The 18,328-nt window shown below is 40.6% G+C and overlaps 1 protein-coding gene across 3 annotated transcripts in view; it reads right to left on the bottom strand.

Annotated features, from left to right (window-relative positions):
• tmem131l (transmembrane 131 like) overlaps positions 1-18,084 on the bottom strand; it is a 162,818-nt gene extending 144,734 nt beyond the window's left edge. For all 3 annotated transcript variants that reach the window (XM_043700124.1, XM_043700133.1, XM_043700138.1), the window contains exons 1-2: positions 17,997-18,084; positions 10,805-10,848 (exon numbers count right to left, since the gene is read on the bottom strand). In XM_043700124.1, coding sequence (XP_043556059.1) covers positions 10,805-10,848; positions 17,997-18,056 — 104 coding nt within the window. In that variant the 5' untranslated portion in view covers positions 18,057-18,084. The remainder of the gene's footprint in view (positions 1-10,804; positions 10,849-17,996) is intronic.
• Positions 18,085-18,328: the final 244 nt, after the last annotated feature.

The following is an 18,328-nucleotide window of genomic DNA, read 5'->3' as shown; positions in this document are numbered from 1 at the left end:
CATACATTAATGCTCTCGACTATGGCATGGAGGGCACAATTTTCAAACCTGCACGACATGAATCTTAGAGAGCTGCTTAAAACTTCATCAAGGACAGACAAGTTGGAAGAATCAGCTGACAGATAATAGTTATAATTCAATACAGAGATGGGAATGATTCATCTTTAAAGAAAAAATGAGAGACAATATAAAGGATACAATATAAAGAAGCCCGGAGTTTAAGACCTACCTATTCAGTGGTGTCATAGCATTTCAGAACGGATTGATTAGATAATACCTACAATTGTAAATGAGGCACAGGAACAGAAGGTCTTGGATACATTTGTGCACGGATTAAAAGGTGGCAGGACAGGTTGAGAGAATGCTTAGTGAAGTATACAGTAGTCTAGGCTTTAACAACAAGGGCACAGAGTACAAACACAAGTTTGTACAAATACAAAAACTATTTCAGCCTCAGCTGGAATACGGCATCCAGTTCTGGGCAATAAATATGTGATGGAATTGGATACAGTGCAGATGATATTTATGAGAATGGTTCTAGGATTTTAAAAACAACTTCTGTCATGAAGACAGTTAGAACTGCTTTTCATGAAGAGAAAGATGAAAGGAAAACAGAGAGATATTCACATTAAGGGGCTTGAATTGAATGGACAGGGAGAAACTGTTCCCAATCGTGAAAGGATTAAGGAGCATGATTTTAGAGTAATGACAAAAGAAGCAAAAGGAAAATTAAAAGAGGTTTTTTTTAATGTAATGGAGTAGCTAGGACCTGGAACACATACCCTAAAGAGTATTAAAAAGATACAAATCAATGTACGCAAAGGTGAATTACAACTGTTAAATGTAAGGGAACAAATGGTGTGCAGGTCTTCAGAGACAATGCATCAAATTAAATGCTCATTCTGAGAGCCAGCACAAATACAAATGGGCTGCAAGGCTTCCTACTGTTCCTGTTGTAGCCAGGGGGCTGCGTATGAATGGAGATTTGGGCTGGCAAGTTGCTACTGGTCGTGAACAGGTGACCAGTTAACAATGACAAAGGCCTCCTGCCTGTCAACAGCTATGCGATTTGCTCCCAGATAACTGAACAGCTTGGGGTATGGAAGATCAGGGTAGAAGCCAATCGGACTCTCAGAAGGGAAGGAGCTATTCTGTTGTGCAGTAAAAAGCATTCAGTCTGAAGGTAACAGTCTCATCAGTTGCTTTAAGCTGAGATAATATTTAGGTCTTTGTTTTATTAAATAACCAATCACCCTGTGCTTCCTGTAAACAAGTGAAAGTATCTGGAGAAGATCGAGAAGCAGCATTCTGATCAGCAAAATGATCTCACCAAGCCAATAGAGCTTTCCTCGTTTGCCTGTCTGCTCATAACACATTTATTTTTGTGTCTGCATGTATTGCAGAGGGATATAGTTTATAAGTGGGTCTGAATTTTAACTGGTAGAGTTAATCTTTTGACAGTTCATAATTTTTTATCTGTACTTGGAATCTGTTTTCTTTGTAGTAATTCTTGTTACGTACAGAAACTTAGTCTGCGCCTTCAGTCAACCTGGTGCTAAATGATAGGTTTAAGGGGAAATGATTTGCAGGAGAACCATAAACATGCTCAAGATGTAGGGAATAGTGTAAGTAAAAGGTCTTGTTCTCTATGTTTCAGTGTAGTTCAAAAATATTTTTATGATGCCCTGGAATCTAGTAATTTTTTTTATATACCAGAACCAAACAAGAGCTATTTTGCTGAGCTGGACAATGGAAAAATGCATTCAATTTTGATTGTTGGGCTCAACTTTTTAAATGGAAACATCCATAGCCCAGTATATTCCTAACTTCACTAATGAAGGTAAAAGTGCAGATAGCCTAGCAACACAGTTAAACATTACATTTTTTTAAACTAGTTAAAAAGGAACTAAGCAACAATGGTGAGATAATATGCTATACCTATTGCTCAATTGCCCAAACCTTCTATAGTATACAATACAGAATAAGTGTTCATGAACTGAACTAAAATTTACAAGCAAAGAGAACAGTAATATTTATTTTCTGTATAGATGTTTAGGAAAGAATAAGAACAGGAACTAACCAGAGTAGGCAATTCAGCCCCTTGAGCTTACTCTGCCATTTAAAATGATCATGGCTCATTTCATCTCAGCCTCAACTCCACCTTCCTGGCTGTTTCCAATATCTCTTTAATCCATTACTAATTTCAAAAAATTTGAGGCTTCCTCGGCCTCAATTAACAAAGAAACGCCGTTGTATACCTCTTCTGAATTATCCTCAAATAGGGATTGAGCTACTCTAACATCCGCTTGTGGTACTGCTGTGGCCTCTGGTGATGGAATTTGTTTCGACATTACTCTGATCACTGCACAAACAAAAAAACCAGAATCTGTTCCAGCAACTGTTCAGTCTCTTTAGCTTCAAAAAGACTTTCTATAGGAATATTATAACTTGCATTTTTTCCAAATCATTTCCTAGAAATAAATCACTCCATCCACAGATAATTTCATAATTACTCCAATTACCATTAGTCACATTTCAAACAGACTTTATACAACATAATTGGAATATATTCTCCGCCTACCCCAATTACTAACTCTTTAGCATGGCTGAAGTCTCTGGAAGGAAAAATAAATCATTCTCCAGCAAAGGCATTGGAGTAGCTCCTATATTACTAGGTACCGATAAAGGTTTGGACACTTCCCTTGAAGAAATGAGGTTATTGTCCCTTTAAACAAAAATTTATAACTCATCTCAAACACACTTCAGCAAATACAACAAGCTTTACCTCCAGTCTCTTAGCTGTAGTTAAAGCTACAATATGATTAGATTAGATTACATTACATTACAGCGTGGAAACAGGCCCTTCGGCCCAACAAGTCCACACCGCCCCGCCAAAGCGCAACCCACCCATACCTCTACATTTACCCCTTACCTAACACTATGGGCAATTTAGCATGGCCAATTCACCTGACCTGCACATCTTTGGACTGTGGGAGGAAACCGGAGCACCCGGAGGAAACCCACACAGACATGGGGAGAACGTGCAAACTCCACACAGTCGCCTGAGGCGAGAATTGAACCCGGGTCTCAGGCGCTGTGAGGCAGCAGTGCTAACCACTGTGCCACCGTGGCCTTTTCCAACCTAGGTTCCTTACCAGAGACATCGCCTGATTCAATTGCATCCTTAAGTTGATATTCACTGTCCCTCACTTGCAGTTCTAATTCTAGTTTTCTCATTTCCATTCTTTAGAATTCCATTTCCTGTCATCTTAATTCCATTTCCCTTCCCTTATTTTTTTCTACTGTCTTTTTCTGTCATTTCTAGTTTCTTCATGCTCATGCTGCTTCAACCCTAATTGAATGTCACCTGATTCTAATGGTTTACAATGCGGAAGTGCTGGTCTGTCTTGTATTTTTCTCTCAGTGTAAGTGCCATGCTACTGGCTCAATTATTTCTAGGAGAAAGTGAGGACTGCAGATGCTGGAGAGTCAGAGTCAAAAAGTGTGGCGCTGGAAAAAGTACAGCAGGTCAGGCAGCATCTGAGGAGCAGGAAAGTCAACATTTTGGGCATTAGCCCTTCATCAGGAATGTGGAGGGGGAAAGGGGGCTAAGAGAAAGGTAGTTGGGATGGCAATAGGTGAATGCAGGTAGGAGGTGATTGTGATAGGTTGGTGGGGAGGATGGAGCGGATTGGCAGGAAGGAAGATGGTCAGGTCAAGAGAGTGGTGCCAAGTTGGAGGGTTGGATCTGGGATAAGGTGAGGAGATTTGGAAACTGGTGAAGTCTATGTTGATACCATGTGGTCGTAGGTTCCAGAGACAGAAGATGATATGTTCTTCCTCCAGTTGGCGGCTGGCTTTGATTTGGCAGTGGAGGCGGCTCAGGATTTGCATGTCCTTGGAGGAGTGGGGAAGCTGAAGTGGTTGGCCACAGGGTAACCAGACATGCTCCCTGAACTGCTCCACAAGTTGGCGCTTGATCTCCCCAATGTAGAGGAGACCACAGAGAGATCAATGCATGCAGTAAATGAGGTGGAGGACGTGTAGGAAAATCTGTCGGATCCTTTTGGGCCTTGGATGGAGGTGCAGGTTTTGCACCTCATGTTGCGGCAGGGTAAGGAGGGTGGGTTGATGGGGAGCACGGATCTAACAAGGGAGTCACAGAGAGAATGGTCTCTGCAGAACACAGAGGGTGGTGAGAGAAATATATTTTTGGTGGTGGGATCTGACTGGGGGTGGCGAAAATGGAGAGAAAAGTGTACTATATCTGAAGATTCATGGGATGGAATGGGAGGACCGGGGGGGGGGGATGGAGGTGCAGGGAGTGGAGGAGTTTCAATGGAGGGCATTATCGATCACAAGGGGGGAAATTGCGGTCCTTGAAATAGGACATTTGGTTTGTTCTGGAGTGGAATTGCTCCTCCTGGGAGCAGATACAGCACAGGCAGAGGACCAAGGGATGCAGTTTTTCCTGGCAGTTGCGGGGGGTTGGTGCTGGTGGTGGTGTAGTCAAGGTAGCTGTGGGAGTAAGTGTGTTTGAAATGGATGTCAGTGTTGAGTTGGTCACTGGGGACAGAGAGGGACGCTCAATTATTTCTGCCTTGTTAGCGGTGTCAGACAATGCTAACTCCAGTTAATGCACTAATTCAATCAACCTGGGCTTTGAAAGTTCCCTTAAGACTACCAAAGATAACTCTACCACCTGCAGGAAATCCTTTGTAGTTCCCAGCACTATGCCTTAAATACACCACAGAACCTGATGTTTCCCATTACCTGTGTTATTTACCAACACCACACCCAAATCTTCATTGCTTTTGTTTTGAAACACTTGAACAAACCTCCTAACTGCGCAACATCAGCACTCATGCATTTCCATTAAATTGCCATTTCAACTCAGAAGTCAAGGTCCAACTTTTTTTAAAAAAAATCTTGTATCGAAAAACATTCAATGATTAAAGTGAAAATCAAACTGAGGTGCACTTTATGGGCATTAATGTCACTGAACCCACTTTTTGAACAATAACAATCCCATACTTCTGATCTTTTCATTCATTACTTACTACAACAAATCTCCAGAAGCAATTTTTATTTCAAAAAATACTTAATTCATAAAAATCATTTACAAGTGCATTCAAAAGGTTCTAAGTCACAACTGTGCAGTTTTTGAATTAAAAACAAACATCGGAATTTTAATATTCTCAGCTTTGCTTCAGTTGCAAAAACAAAGGCATTTCTGAGTTATGCAGGAAACTATTTATATTCGTTTTGAGGCACCAATGGGGTATAACAACTGAACGGATATTCGTTACACGTTGACAAAAGACCCTAGATGGCTGTCTTTCCCCACTACACCTTGGTGGCAGTTGTGCCAAGCTTTAGTACATCTCTCAGCAGATAGTGCTGGACTTTGGGATGGGCTAATCTGAAACATGCAGTCAAGGTCAACTCTTTACACTGGAAGACCAAAGAGCATATTTTACCAAATAGATGGTCGTTCGTCAGTTGATGTTTGTCTCGTGCATGTCCAGGGGAACAACCTGTACAGCACAGAGTCCTGCATCATGGAGATGCCTGGGGTGGATCGCGATTTAAAAAAAAGACAATCTCTCTCTCTTTCTTTGCAAAAGCACATTCCAGAAAGAAATTAGTGACAGTCTCTTCACCAGAACAGTTGCTTCAAGAGCAGCACACAGTGGAAGAGAGATCAGGCATGCATGAACGATCTGATAGGATGTATGCTTCTCACCACCAGCCAAGGTATATCTTGGTGCTTGTTGAAAGTTCTGGTACTGAGGCATTATGTCAAATGACAGAGTCTGCTTAGGGAACCACTTTTCAGGATCAACCCTCTCCTCTTCCCGCAGGCTGTTAAGGATACTACGGGCTGACCACTTCATGATGGACTTGTGGTTAAAGACATTTCTCTTTCCAAATTTTTTCACAAAGGACAGATGATATGAAGTGGTCCAACTATGGTGGAGCGTTCTGCAGCATTGGGAGTAGACCCATCCATTGCAACACCGGGGATGGGGAGAAGCTCAGCTCAGCATGTTATAATACTTGATGTTTGTGTACCCAGTGTCTACGCAGTGTACCCAGTTTGATTCTGCTAAATACAAAGGTGGCTATCAGAATGAGGGCAGTGTTGGATGTGTCTTTTCTTTTTCTATCTCCCCCCCCCCCAGAGCTCTGTACATAGTGTCACTAGGGAGACAGTCCATCTTTGACCTCCAGATGAAGTGGAAGATGGCTCAGGTGACTGCTAAGGTGCAGGTTTGGGGAATGGCCCCGTCTTGCACCACATACAATACTGACAGTACCTCACATCTAATGACCTGATATTTACCAGAAGAGATGTAGCCTAAATGGTATCTAGGTATATAGGTCAACTATATAAAGGAGTAGGACCATCTCTGAGTGACAGCATGATTACTACGAAGAGTAACTTATTAGTTGAGAAAAATTGGAAAATTATACAAACCATTTACAGTGAGAAAAAATAGTCCTGTTTGGAGATTAAATAGTCAAACTGTAGTCAAAGTAACTTCAAGAATTGCAAGCAAAAATTATTTTCTTCCATCCAATTAAAATTGACATGAAAGCTAAAACAATTGACAATCTGATTATGATCTCTGATCGCAAACACAAACTTTTACATACTGAAATAAGAGCAAAATTAAAACTGAAAAATACAGATCAGACAGCATTTAAGGAGAAAAACAGTTAACAGTCTGGATTTTCTAGTGTCCAGACTATTATTCCAGGGTAGGTAGGAGTTGCACATAGGCCTCTGCAAATTACCATTTAAATCAGAGACTTTGGAATATTTAGATTAAATTAAGTAAAATAACTAATCAGAAAAACTCAGCATATTAAATATACAGGCTAAAGGCCAAGTACCTATTCAATGCACCCTATACTTACCACACAGAAACTTAACTGCACCTCCCCACAAAACCACTTGCATGCCCCAGAGACCCTGACCCAATACCCTATGAGAACACAAACCTCTCTGCCACCACCTCTGGCACCCAACTTGCTCCTTAGTGGACATCCTACTTAGCTGGCCCACTAGCATTATATTTACCTGACGTACTTAACAGTTCCTCTACTTTTCAGAATACAGCAGATGACTACTTGAAAAGGAGGCACGCTGTGAAATAAGGATGGAAGTATGGCTCCACATTTGAGGGAGCAGAATTTCCTCTCAGAAACATGGAACTCCATTACCTTGTTAAAAAAGGGCCCGAGTGGCAAGCTAGAGACTGCCATTCACTGAAAATTTGGTACAAAGTTTCAGCTCAATGACATGCTTCAATGAAAGGTCATGGATTTGAATAGTTAATTCTGTTTCTCTCCAAAGCTGCTGCCTGATCTGGCCTTGAGGTTTTCCAGCTTTTAACTGATTCTCATTTCAGATTTCCATTACCTGCAATATTCTGCTTTTCTGTCTTAAAATACTAAAGCTCCTTTCAGCTTTTAAATAACTCAACCAAAAAAGTAATAGAAATCAGTGCTGATCAAGCAACGAAAGACATAAGGTGAGGAAACACGTTAAACCGGCATCTATATCAAAACGCAACATGTAGCGTAAAAACGGCCACATTTCAAGCATGAAAAATTTACAACAACCAGGACTGAGGAAACCACTGAAAGCTGATTGTGTTACATGAAGCAAGTCCAAACCATATCAGAGAAAAATTTCAAAATAACAGAACATTCACCCTAAACCTCAGTAGTATTTGAGTATAGATTCCTCCCACAAACACAAATGGCAGAAATTAAATTGTCTTGCCACCCCCAAAGGAAGCTGTAGTTCTTAGACTCAAGAGATCAAAATTCATCCCAATCAATGGAATGAAAGAGCATATCAACACCCAGAATCATGAAAGTGTTACAGTGCAGAAGGCAGTCTTTTGACCCAGTCTGTTTGCACTTGCTATTCAATCAGGATTATGACAGTATCATTCACCATGTGTCTTCCACAATTTTTTATTAGAAATAATAGTTAATAACCTCAAATGACACTGCCTTCATCAAACATCCAGGAAGTGCTACATTTACAATTGACTTTAAATCGGTGCCTTCTCATTCTTGATCCTTTTAAGAATAGGAACAATCTCTCCCCATTCACTGTACCTAGACCTCTGATGATTTTGAAATTTCATTCAATCAGATTTCCTCCGAACCTTTGCCCTTCAAAGAGAACTGTCCCGATTATCCTCTCAGTGAAGTTTCTCATCCTTGGAAATATTTTCATAAATCTCTCCTGCACTTTCTCCAACGTGTTCACATCTTCCTTGAAGTGTGACACTGAGAACTAGTGTGCACCAGCTGGGAAGTACCTTATACAAATTTAAGATCACCTCCTTGCTCTTGTAATCTAAGCCCTTCTTAGTAAATCCCACAATACTATGAGCTTTATTAACTTCGCTCTTACCTACTAATCTTCCCTATACATACAGGTCCTGCTGCTCCTGTACCTCTATTTTCATATTGTCTGTCCATACTCTTCCCACCAAATTGCATCACCACTCATTTCTTCACATTGTACTTCATCCAACATTTACCTACCCTTTCCAACTTATCAATGTTCTCAGTTCAAAAAGCTTCCAAGTTTCATATCATCGATAAAATTTTAAACTTTCCCCTGCATACTGGGATCTAGATCATTACATAAAATCGGGAAAAGCAAGGGTCCCAATGTCGGCCCCCAGGGAACACTGGTCCAGCCTGAAAAGCATCCTTTGACCATTATTTTGCTTATTTCTCAGCCAACTTTATATCCATATTGTTACTGTCCCTTTTATACCATGAACTGAAACCTAAGGTCTTTTGTGCTGCCCTGAACTGTTTGTCTTTTGAAAACCCACATACACCTTATTGACAGCATCACCCTTTGACCCAATTACCTGTTCAAAAAAATTAAAATTCCAGCAAGTTACTCAAACACTATTTCCTCTTAGAAATCCATACTGTATCTTCCTAACCATTCTCTTTCCACCCTCCATATGACTACTCATTCTATCCTAAAAAATTGTTTCTAGAAATTTTCCCACTCCTGAAATTAAATTGGCTAGTCTGTAATTGCTGGTCTAATCCTTGAAACATTTTTCGAACAAGATCATGACATCTGCATTTCTCCAGTCCTTTGGCATTGTCCCAGAACTCGTGGCAAAGCCACAAGATTAAGGTCACTACCCATGTAATTTCATATAATCCCTAGAGTGTGGAAATAAGTGCATACCTACCCTCCCACCCAAACCATTTCCTGACCCTGTTACTTTACATTTACCCCTACCTAACACATCCCTGAACACTATAGGCAATTTAGCATGGCCAATTCACCTAACTTGCACATCTTTGAACTGTGGAAGGAAACCCATGCAGACACTGGGAGAATGTGCAAACTCCACACAGACAGTCGCCTGAGGCTGGAATCGAACTCAGATTCCTGGCACTGAGAGGCAACATTTTAACCACTAAGCCACTGTGCCGCCCCAATTTCCACTGTTTTCTTCAATATCCTTGAATGCATTTTGTCTGATCCTGGTGAATTGTCAAATTTAAATACAGATAGTCTATCCAATATATCCGATTTATCAACTTTGAACATTTTTAGTGACAGATCTTCCTCCTCTATCACAATGGCCTCAGTAGCATCTATCGCCTTGGTAAAGACAGAAGTAATTATTTAACATCTCAGCCATGCCTCTTACCTCTAAGTATAAATCTTATTTTCGATATCTAACCTCTTACCACCCTCTTATTACTGTTACCTACAAGAGACTTCTACCCTCACCATTACCCTGCACCCATTCCACTCATGTTCATCTCTCAACTAAACCCTCTCCATCTTCCTACTAAGTTCTGCTGTCACAACGCACTACCCTCCAAGCCCATCCCCACTGCAACTCCTCCAAACACTTGCCTTCATCACACACTCTACTCAAAAAAGCAAAGAACCAAATTGTTTCCAGAAAGTTCTAAAACAAATGTAAAACCTCCATTGAAACTGAAGTTTGAATCTTCAACATCTATTATATAGTAAATATCTTAATGGATCTATATGCTTCAATACTGGAAATTAAAATACTTTATTCGGTCCGATCCAATTCTCTATAGTCTCCATTTGGCACTGGACTGAAGTTGCTTTCCAGAGAAAGAAAGAAATGCATCACTCACCCTGAATTCCTGTCACAAAGGGTATCTAATAACTTGTTTCTACCTCTGTTCAGGGAAGAAAGGTGAGTTTTATTTTGAGGAAGCAAAGAGGGGAACCAAAGAACATTTGGGAATAGAGATGCTTTATTCTGCACACCAGCTGGTTGGTTCTGGGAGAGGAGATAAAAGATACTCTTCAAAACTACTTGATACTCATAAGAAATACAGGACTTGCTACATAAAGCATAAAAGAATCTCTACTTTTAATGACAGGGATTTATCTGTGGAGTACGGGCCAGAACGAATGTAATCCAGTACTCAACAATTGCACACAAACACTTTGAGAACATACTATTGGCTAATAAATGGGAAGGAATTGACTTTTTCACCGATCTACTGCTCAGAATGCTATCAATATAGTTCACAAAACATGTTGGAATTTAGCAATTTACCAGCTTGACAGCTCACTATAACATTATAAACCAATACATTTTAGATTTTAATAAATAGCTTTTGGATCAAACTCCATATATAAGATACAATTACTTTAAAAGCTTTCAGTTTAGTATAGCTAACTCCACTTTCATTGTCATTTTGTAATGGTTAGAGCTACAACGTGGAAACAGAAATCAAAATTTACCTTTGTTCCAGAGGCAGCTCATCTACACTCTGTTCAGAAGTAGCCTACAGTGCAAGAGGAAAGCAAAATTAATTTACTTAAATGACAGATATAATCACCATCTCCAGTATGATTCTAAAGTTCCCTTTATACACATCGCAATTCAAAAACAAAGGTCACCCATGAGGTGCATTATGCTCAATTTCAAAATTTTGCAAAAAAAATTAAAAAGTAAAATGCTGCAGATGCTGTGAATCTGAAATAAAAATCCAAAATTGCTGGAGACAGCAGATAAAACACCATCTGAGGGGAGGGGAATGGAACAAACATTTTAAGATACCAGTACTGTGGCCGTGATGCTTTTTTTCCGTTTATAAGGAACTGACGAGACTATTTAAACAGTTTAGGGGATGTGCACGATGGTCACGCAGCTGGGTGATAGGTGAATTGCATACAGTATTTATCACACAAATCTTGGTGAATTTTAAAATACATTTATCAGACTCCAAGGTGAGCTATTGACACCTCTTTGCAAAAATAGATGAAATGCAAATAACAAACCTTGGAGCGAGTGCTTATTTCCTCTGATTAACTGACAGCTCCTGCATATAAAGAACAAAAAAAGTACAAATGTACAGCACAGGAGCAGGGTCTTTGACCCTCCAAGTCTGTGATAATCATATCCTAACTAAACTAAAAACAAACCAACCTTCTGCCCTCCCTATTCATTTAACCATCCAGATGCCTCAAATGCAGCCACCGTGCCTGCTTCCACCATCTCATCTGGCAGTGCACCCCAAGCTCCTATCACTCTGCATGAAAAACCTTCCCTCTCACATCTCCCTTAAAAACTTTCCCCCTCACACCTTGAACTTATGGCCCCTTGTAAAAGAAATTTAAACCCTGGAACAAAAAAGCCTCTGACTATCCAGCTTATCTATGCCTCAATTTTGTAGACCCCTATCAGGTCACCTCTCAGCCACTGTCCTTCCAGTGAAAACAATCCCAGTCTTTTCAGTTTTTCCTCATAGCCAATGTCGAGAATGTGATGCTGGAAAAGCACAGATCAGGCAGCATCCAGCATCTCTAGTCCTCACTTTCTCCTCATAGCCAATGCCCTCGAGACCAGGCAACATTCCGGTGAATGTTCTTTGCACTCTCTCCAAAGCTTCTGGTAATGTGGCAACCAAAACTGCACGCAAGACTCCAAATGCAGCCTAACAAGGGTTTTAGAAAGCTGCAATATGGTTTGCCAACTCTTGTACTCCATGCCCCAGCCGATAAAGGCAAGCATGTCATATGCCTTCTCAATCACCTTGGCCACCTGTGTTGCCGCTTTTAGGGAACAGTGGACCTGCACACCCAGACCCATCGGTACGTTAATGCTCCTAAGAGTCCTGCCAGTTACAGTAAAATTCACACCTAAGTCTGATCATCTAAAATGCCTCACCTCACATTTGTCTGGATTAAACTCCATCTGCCATTTCTGTGCCCAAGTCACGATCTATATCCTGTTGTATCATTTCACAATCATTGGCACTATCAGCAATTCCATCAATCTTTGTGCCATCTGCAAATTTACCAAACAGACCACCCACATTTTCCTCCAGATTATTTACATAGGTTTTCTGTTGTTTGTAGTCTAAGACTGATCCCAATGGAACACCAATGGTTACCGATCCCCATTTTTAAAAACACCCTTCCGCCTCTACCCTCTGTCTTCTGTGACCAAGCCAGCTCACCCTGAATCCCATGAGATTTTAGTTTTTGTACCAATCTGCCATGTGGGAATTTATCAAATGCCTTACTAAAAGTCCATATAAATAACACCCACAGCCTTTCCCTCAACTATCTTAGTCACCTCTTCAAAACATTTAACCAGGTTGGTGAAACATGACGTTTCCCCATACAAAACCATGCTGCCTGTCACTAACTAGCCCATTTCTTCCAAATGTGCATATATCTTGTCCCTCAATAGCTTCTCCAAGAGCTTCCCTACCACAGATGTCAGGCTCACAAGCTTATAATTTCCTGGGATTAGTGGTGCTAGAAGAGGGCTTTTGCCCGAAACGTCGATTTCGAAGCTCCTTGGATGCTGCCTGTACTGCTGTGCTCTTCCAGCACCACTAATCCAGAATCTGGTTTCCAGCATCTGCAGTCATTGTTTTTACCTCTATAATTTCCTGGACTATCCCTGCTTCCTTTCTTAGGCAAGGAAACAACATTGGCTAATCTCCAAACCTCTGGAACCTCATCTGTGGTCAAAGAGGATATGAAGATATCTGCTAATGCCCCAGCTACGACTTTCCTTGCCTATCGCAGTAACCTGGGATAGATCCCATCTGGCCCTGGGGACTTGTCTACTTTAATGCAATTTAGGATACCTCCTTCAATATATTGACATTCTCTAGAGTATTTGCACACTTATCCCTAATCTCAGCATCAATCATGTGCTTCTCCTTGGTGAATACTGATACAACATACACAATTAAGGATCTCTCCCATTTCCTGCATCTCCACACGTAAATTCCCTCCTGTGTCCTTGAGTGAGCCTACTCTTTCCCTGGTTTCCCTCTTTTTTCTAATATATGCATAAAAAGCCTTGGGATTTGCCTTAACCCTGTTTACTAAAGACATTTCATGGTCCCTTTTAGCCTTCTTAATTCTGCATTTAAATTCCTTCCTCATTTCTCTCCACTCCAGGGCTTTGTCAGTTTGTAGCTGCTTCGATCTATCCTTTGCTTCCTTTTTCCATTGTCATCCATGATTCCGGAATCCTGCTTTCCTATCCTTCAGTTTTGGAAGGACATACATGTCCTGCACTTTAATCAACTGGTCTTTAAAAGCCTCCCAATGCCAGATGTATACTTCGCGTGGCACCTTTAAATCTCTCTCTGAGCATCAATCTCAACTGCGCATCATACTTCACAACGTTCCTTTCACCAAAAGGTGAACCAAGCTAACCTTTCACCGCCCCCCTCAGCAGAAATGTCTACACATTTGTCAATAGGGCCTCTGCCATCCATCAACTTACTCTAAGTGATTGCAAAAATAGGATGGTCATAGAGTCATACAGCACAGAAACAAACCCTTCGGTCCAACCAGTCCATGCCAAAGGAGCTTTCCACATCCATCAAAGTTTTACCTGCACATCCACTAATATCATCTATAGAGTCATACAGCACAGAAACAAACCCTTCGGTGCAGTCATTGTTTTTACCTCATAATCCCAAATTAAACTAGTCTGACCTGCCTGCTCCTAGCCAATATCCCTCCAAACCTTTCCTATTCATGCATCTATCCAAATGTCTTTTAAAACGTAACTGTATCCACATCCACACGCAAAGCACCATCTGTCTTTTTAAATCTCTCTGCTCTCACCTTAAAAATGTGCCCCCTAAAGTTCTCCATCTCATGGAGAAGACAACTACCATCAACGCTATCGATACCTCATTATTTCATAAACTTCGATCAGGTTGTCTCTCAACATCCTACGCTCCAGTCAGAGTCCCAGACTTTCTTTGTAATTCAAACCTTCCATAACCAGCAACATCCTGGTAAATCTCTTCTGAACTCTCTCCAACTTGATAATATCCTCCCTATAACTGGACGTAGATTCCAGAATAGGCATGACCAACTTCCTGTACAACCTCAACAGAATGTCCCAACCCCACACAAAGGACCAAGCAATGAAGGTAAATGTACCAAATGCCTTTTTAACCACCTTGTGTACATGTAGTGCAAACTTTAAAGAATCATGCACCTGCATACCAAGGTCACTCTGGTTTACAACACTACTCAAGCCCCTACCATTAATTGCATAAGTCCTTGTTAGTTATACCAAAATGCAATTCCTCACATTTATCCAGATTGAACTCCATCTGCCGTGAGTTTATGGAATCCTGATTCGAAGATGATATCATCCTAACTATACCGTCCATCATTTGCTAAGTCTAGGTTGAAAACCGGAAAGTATAGCATATCTGCAAATCACACTATGGTCTAATCGCTAATCCCCCACCATTTCTACCATTAACCAACTCATCTTTTCTCACTCTTTCTTTAAAATCTTCTTTCTCTATTGTTCACCCTAACACCTTGGCAAATTCCTAAGATACCTTTAACGGTTTCCACCCTCAACCTTTGCACCAAGTGACTCTCACCCTCTGTTACAAAACTGCAAGTTTACATGGCTATATTTTAGTTAAAAATCAAGGCAAAATAACACAATGAGAAAAGGACAAGCAACCTCCTGCTAAGTTTTGACAGAGCAAAATGGGGAGAAATTAAAAATTGGAAGCAGAAAATGGTTTTGAATCATTTCAAATGGTACAAAATTATGCTGAGAGCACACAGCAATGACCATAAATGTGGCATGGAGTTATCGGTCATGTCAAGACTGTAAGACATAAGAGAAGCAAGCCATTCAGTCTGCTCCATTATTCAAAGAGATCATAGATGATCTGGTAATCCTTGACTTAACTGTTCTGCCTTATCCCCACAACCAGTGATTCCATTTATGAATAGCAAATCTCAGTCCGAAATATACTTACCAACCCTGCCTTGAAAGCCCTTTGCACTAATCCACAGATTCACTAACCTCAAAAAACTGTTCCTCTCCAAATGGGTGATTCCTCAAATTGTCTCTTCAGTTCCATTACAGTCAGAGTCATTATTTTAAAAGATAAAGTATTCTGATCACATCCTTGTATCGCACAGGAGCTATAGTCCTATTTCCCCTCCCAACCCATTTTCTCCATGCCCATGCCCAGGATAAAAATATTTCCCAACTCCTTTGGAGAAGGAATTATGTTGAGTTTGTACAGGACATTGATGAAGCTTCTTCTGGAATACCATGTCCAGTTCTAGTCACCCAGTTATAGGAAGGATATTATTACGCTGGAGAGGGCTCAGAAGAGACTTCCCAGGACTTTGCTGGGGCACAGAGGGTTAGAGTTATAAAGAAAGGCTGGATCGGCTGGGACTTCTTTCAGTGGACTGTAAGAGGTTGAGAAGCAACCTTACAGAAGTTGTAAAATAATGAGGGTCGTAAGTAGTCAGTGGTAGATGCCTTTTCCTGAGGATGGGGGATTTGAAGTCTAGAGGGCACATTTTTAAGGTGAGAGAAGAGATAGTTAAACAGATAAGGGACAAATTTTTTCAAAGGGTGGTTCACCCGTGGAATGAATTGAGGAAGTGGTGGATGTGAATATAATATTTAAAAAGAACGTTTGAATAAGTACATGAATAGGAAAGGTTTGCAGAGATATGGACCAGGAACAGACTGAGGGTCTGTTTCCATGCTGTATCTATATAACTCTACGTCACTTACAAACACACTTTCAAATCCATTACTGATGAATATTTGGTCCGCCATTCACCATGACATTTCTGCAGCTATTGACCTGATCAATCACATGATCATCTTCACTTTTCATTCTATTGCCAAATCGCTCCATGATAATGACAGTTGTTCTGTACCTTTTTATAAATACTACAACCCTCCAAACATTTCCAAATCCATCACACATCCAATTTTCATTCACTACTGTAGGATGTACCTATGGTTAACTAGTCACTAAACTATGGAATGCCCTCCATAACTCTCTCCATTTCATTTCACCCTTAATTTCTCCTTCAAACCTGACTGACCAAGCCTTTGGTAATTTGTCCTAATATCACATGCGGTTTGGTGTCAAATTTCATTGAGTACTTTTGTGAAGCACCGTGGGATATTTTATTCCTCGAACAAAAACTTGCTGAGTATTAACTGTGGTCAATTTGTCTTCTGAAATTTGATTTATAAATAAACATCCAACATTGCTACAGTCAGTGATAGCACCCACATTAATAAATGTGTTGTGATATATTTCAATGTTGTATGATTCTCACTGCAGAGTGCAGCACGTAAGACTATCATAGAATGCATCTGATATCTGAACAATATCATTACCACAAGAGGAAACAATCAACCTATCCTTCCCCATTATAAATCACATTTAATCTGGTTCATTTGAAGATGACAACTGACTTTGCCCAGTAGGAGAAAATTAAACAAATCAAAGAGCAACAGGAGAAAATTGCAGTTTCTCTTAGTTCATGCATGCACCTGTCAACTACACTGGCCCCAGCATGTGTGTCAGTGTGCAGCTGTAATCTGTGATTTCCCCAAATCTTTTGAGCAATTTCAAAAAGACTCAAACAAGGGATTAACGAATTCTGGGATATTATATTGTTAAAGAATCAGAACAAATTGAGAGGTTATCAATGTTATAGGTTCGGAAGGGGTCACTAGTTCAGCAGCTCACAACACAATCAGCAGGCCTTCAGCCACACTTATGTACGATGCCTAAACGCACAGGAAAAGGTTAAAAATACTACTCTAGAATTTTGCAATCACTGCCAAGGGGGCAGGGCCTTTACAGCAAATTTTGTTTGTGAACTCAAACATAGTTACAAGCTTTGTTACTGGCTTAACTTCTTCATAAGTCCACCTCACTAAATTAAAGCTACCGCAATACAGTCGGTTGCTATGTCAACATGGACATTTACTTTTACTGTTTAAAAAAAAATTCATTAAGTAGTTCACTAGAATCCCTAAAGTCAACTCACTCCTAAAACCATGGCATTTAACCGTACAAATGTAATTTGGAATATAAATTCTTATACCAGAAATCATATCAACATGGTTCAAGAAAGATCTGACCCAGGGTACAAGAATTTACCATCTACCTTGGGTACTCCTGCTTGAACCATTAAGCAAGGCATCAACTTGCCAAACTTTCTTAATTAAAAAATGCAAATTAGCTAAATAGAGTAATGCCAGTTTTATCTTATTTTTAACTTATTTTATTTTAAAATAACCTGTTAACAAGGCAAAGAAGCACAAGTCAGTAATGCCAAAGCTGAACAACTAATATCGACAGGTTTGTATTGATACAAAAAAAAGGACGTATTCGATAGTTCACTCAATTGGAGCCAAGTGGCACAAGTTAGTGTGCACATTCCATTGCATTTCTAAATATTTAATTAGCTCTTGCCATCAGAAAGAGACAAATACATAATTGAGGGTTGAGACACCTCGGAAGTCAAATTGATATGTTAACAAAAGGCATTATACAGCAATCACGAGACAGATTTTGACAGCCAGGTGTCGGAATCCCCTTTCCCAGAATATTACGAACATAAGGAGACGTTATTTGAAAATTCTCACCTGAGTGTGAAGGAACACATCTCCCTCTTCGACCTGCCAGAGCTCCACCACATTGGGCATTTCAGCGAGGGCTGTTCAAACCAAGAGAAACATACACACGTTTGAGTGAAAGCGAAACCGCCTCGAAACGCGGAGAAAATGCGAAAATAAAACAGGAAACACTCGACGGGAACGGTGAAGCCTTTAAAGGTTGAAAGGACAGCGGGGATGGGTGTGCTGCAGCGTGGCTCACGGCGTTAGGTGAGGCTAGGAATGGCCCGGCTCCGTCCCCCAGTCACCCCCTCACCGGGGGAGAGAAGGAGGGGGGGGGGAGAGAGAAGGACGGGGGGGGG

This window comes from Chiloscyllium plagiosum, chromosome 1 (genome assembly GCF_004010195.1).
Source record: "Chiloscyllium plagiosum isolate BGI_BamShark_2017 chromosome 1, ASM401019v2, whole genome shotgun sequence".
Lineage (NCBI taxonomy): Eukaryota > Metazoa > Chordata > Chondrichthyes > Orectolobiformes > Hemiscylliidae > Chiloscyllium > Chiloscyllium plagiosum.
The sequence above is the reverse complement of the archived record's forward strand: the minus strand, read 5'-3'. Positions and strand labels throughout refer to the sequence as shown.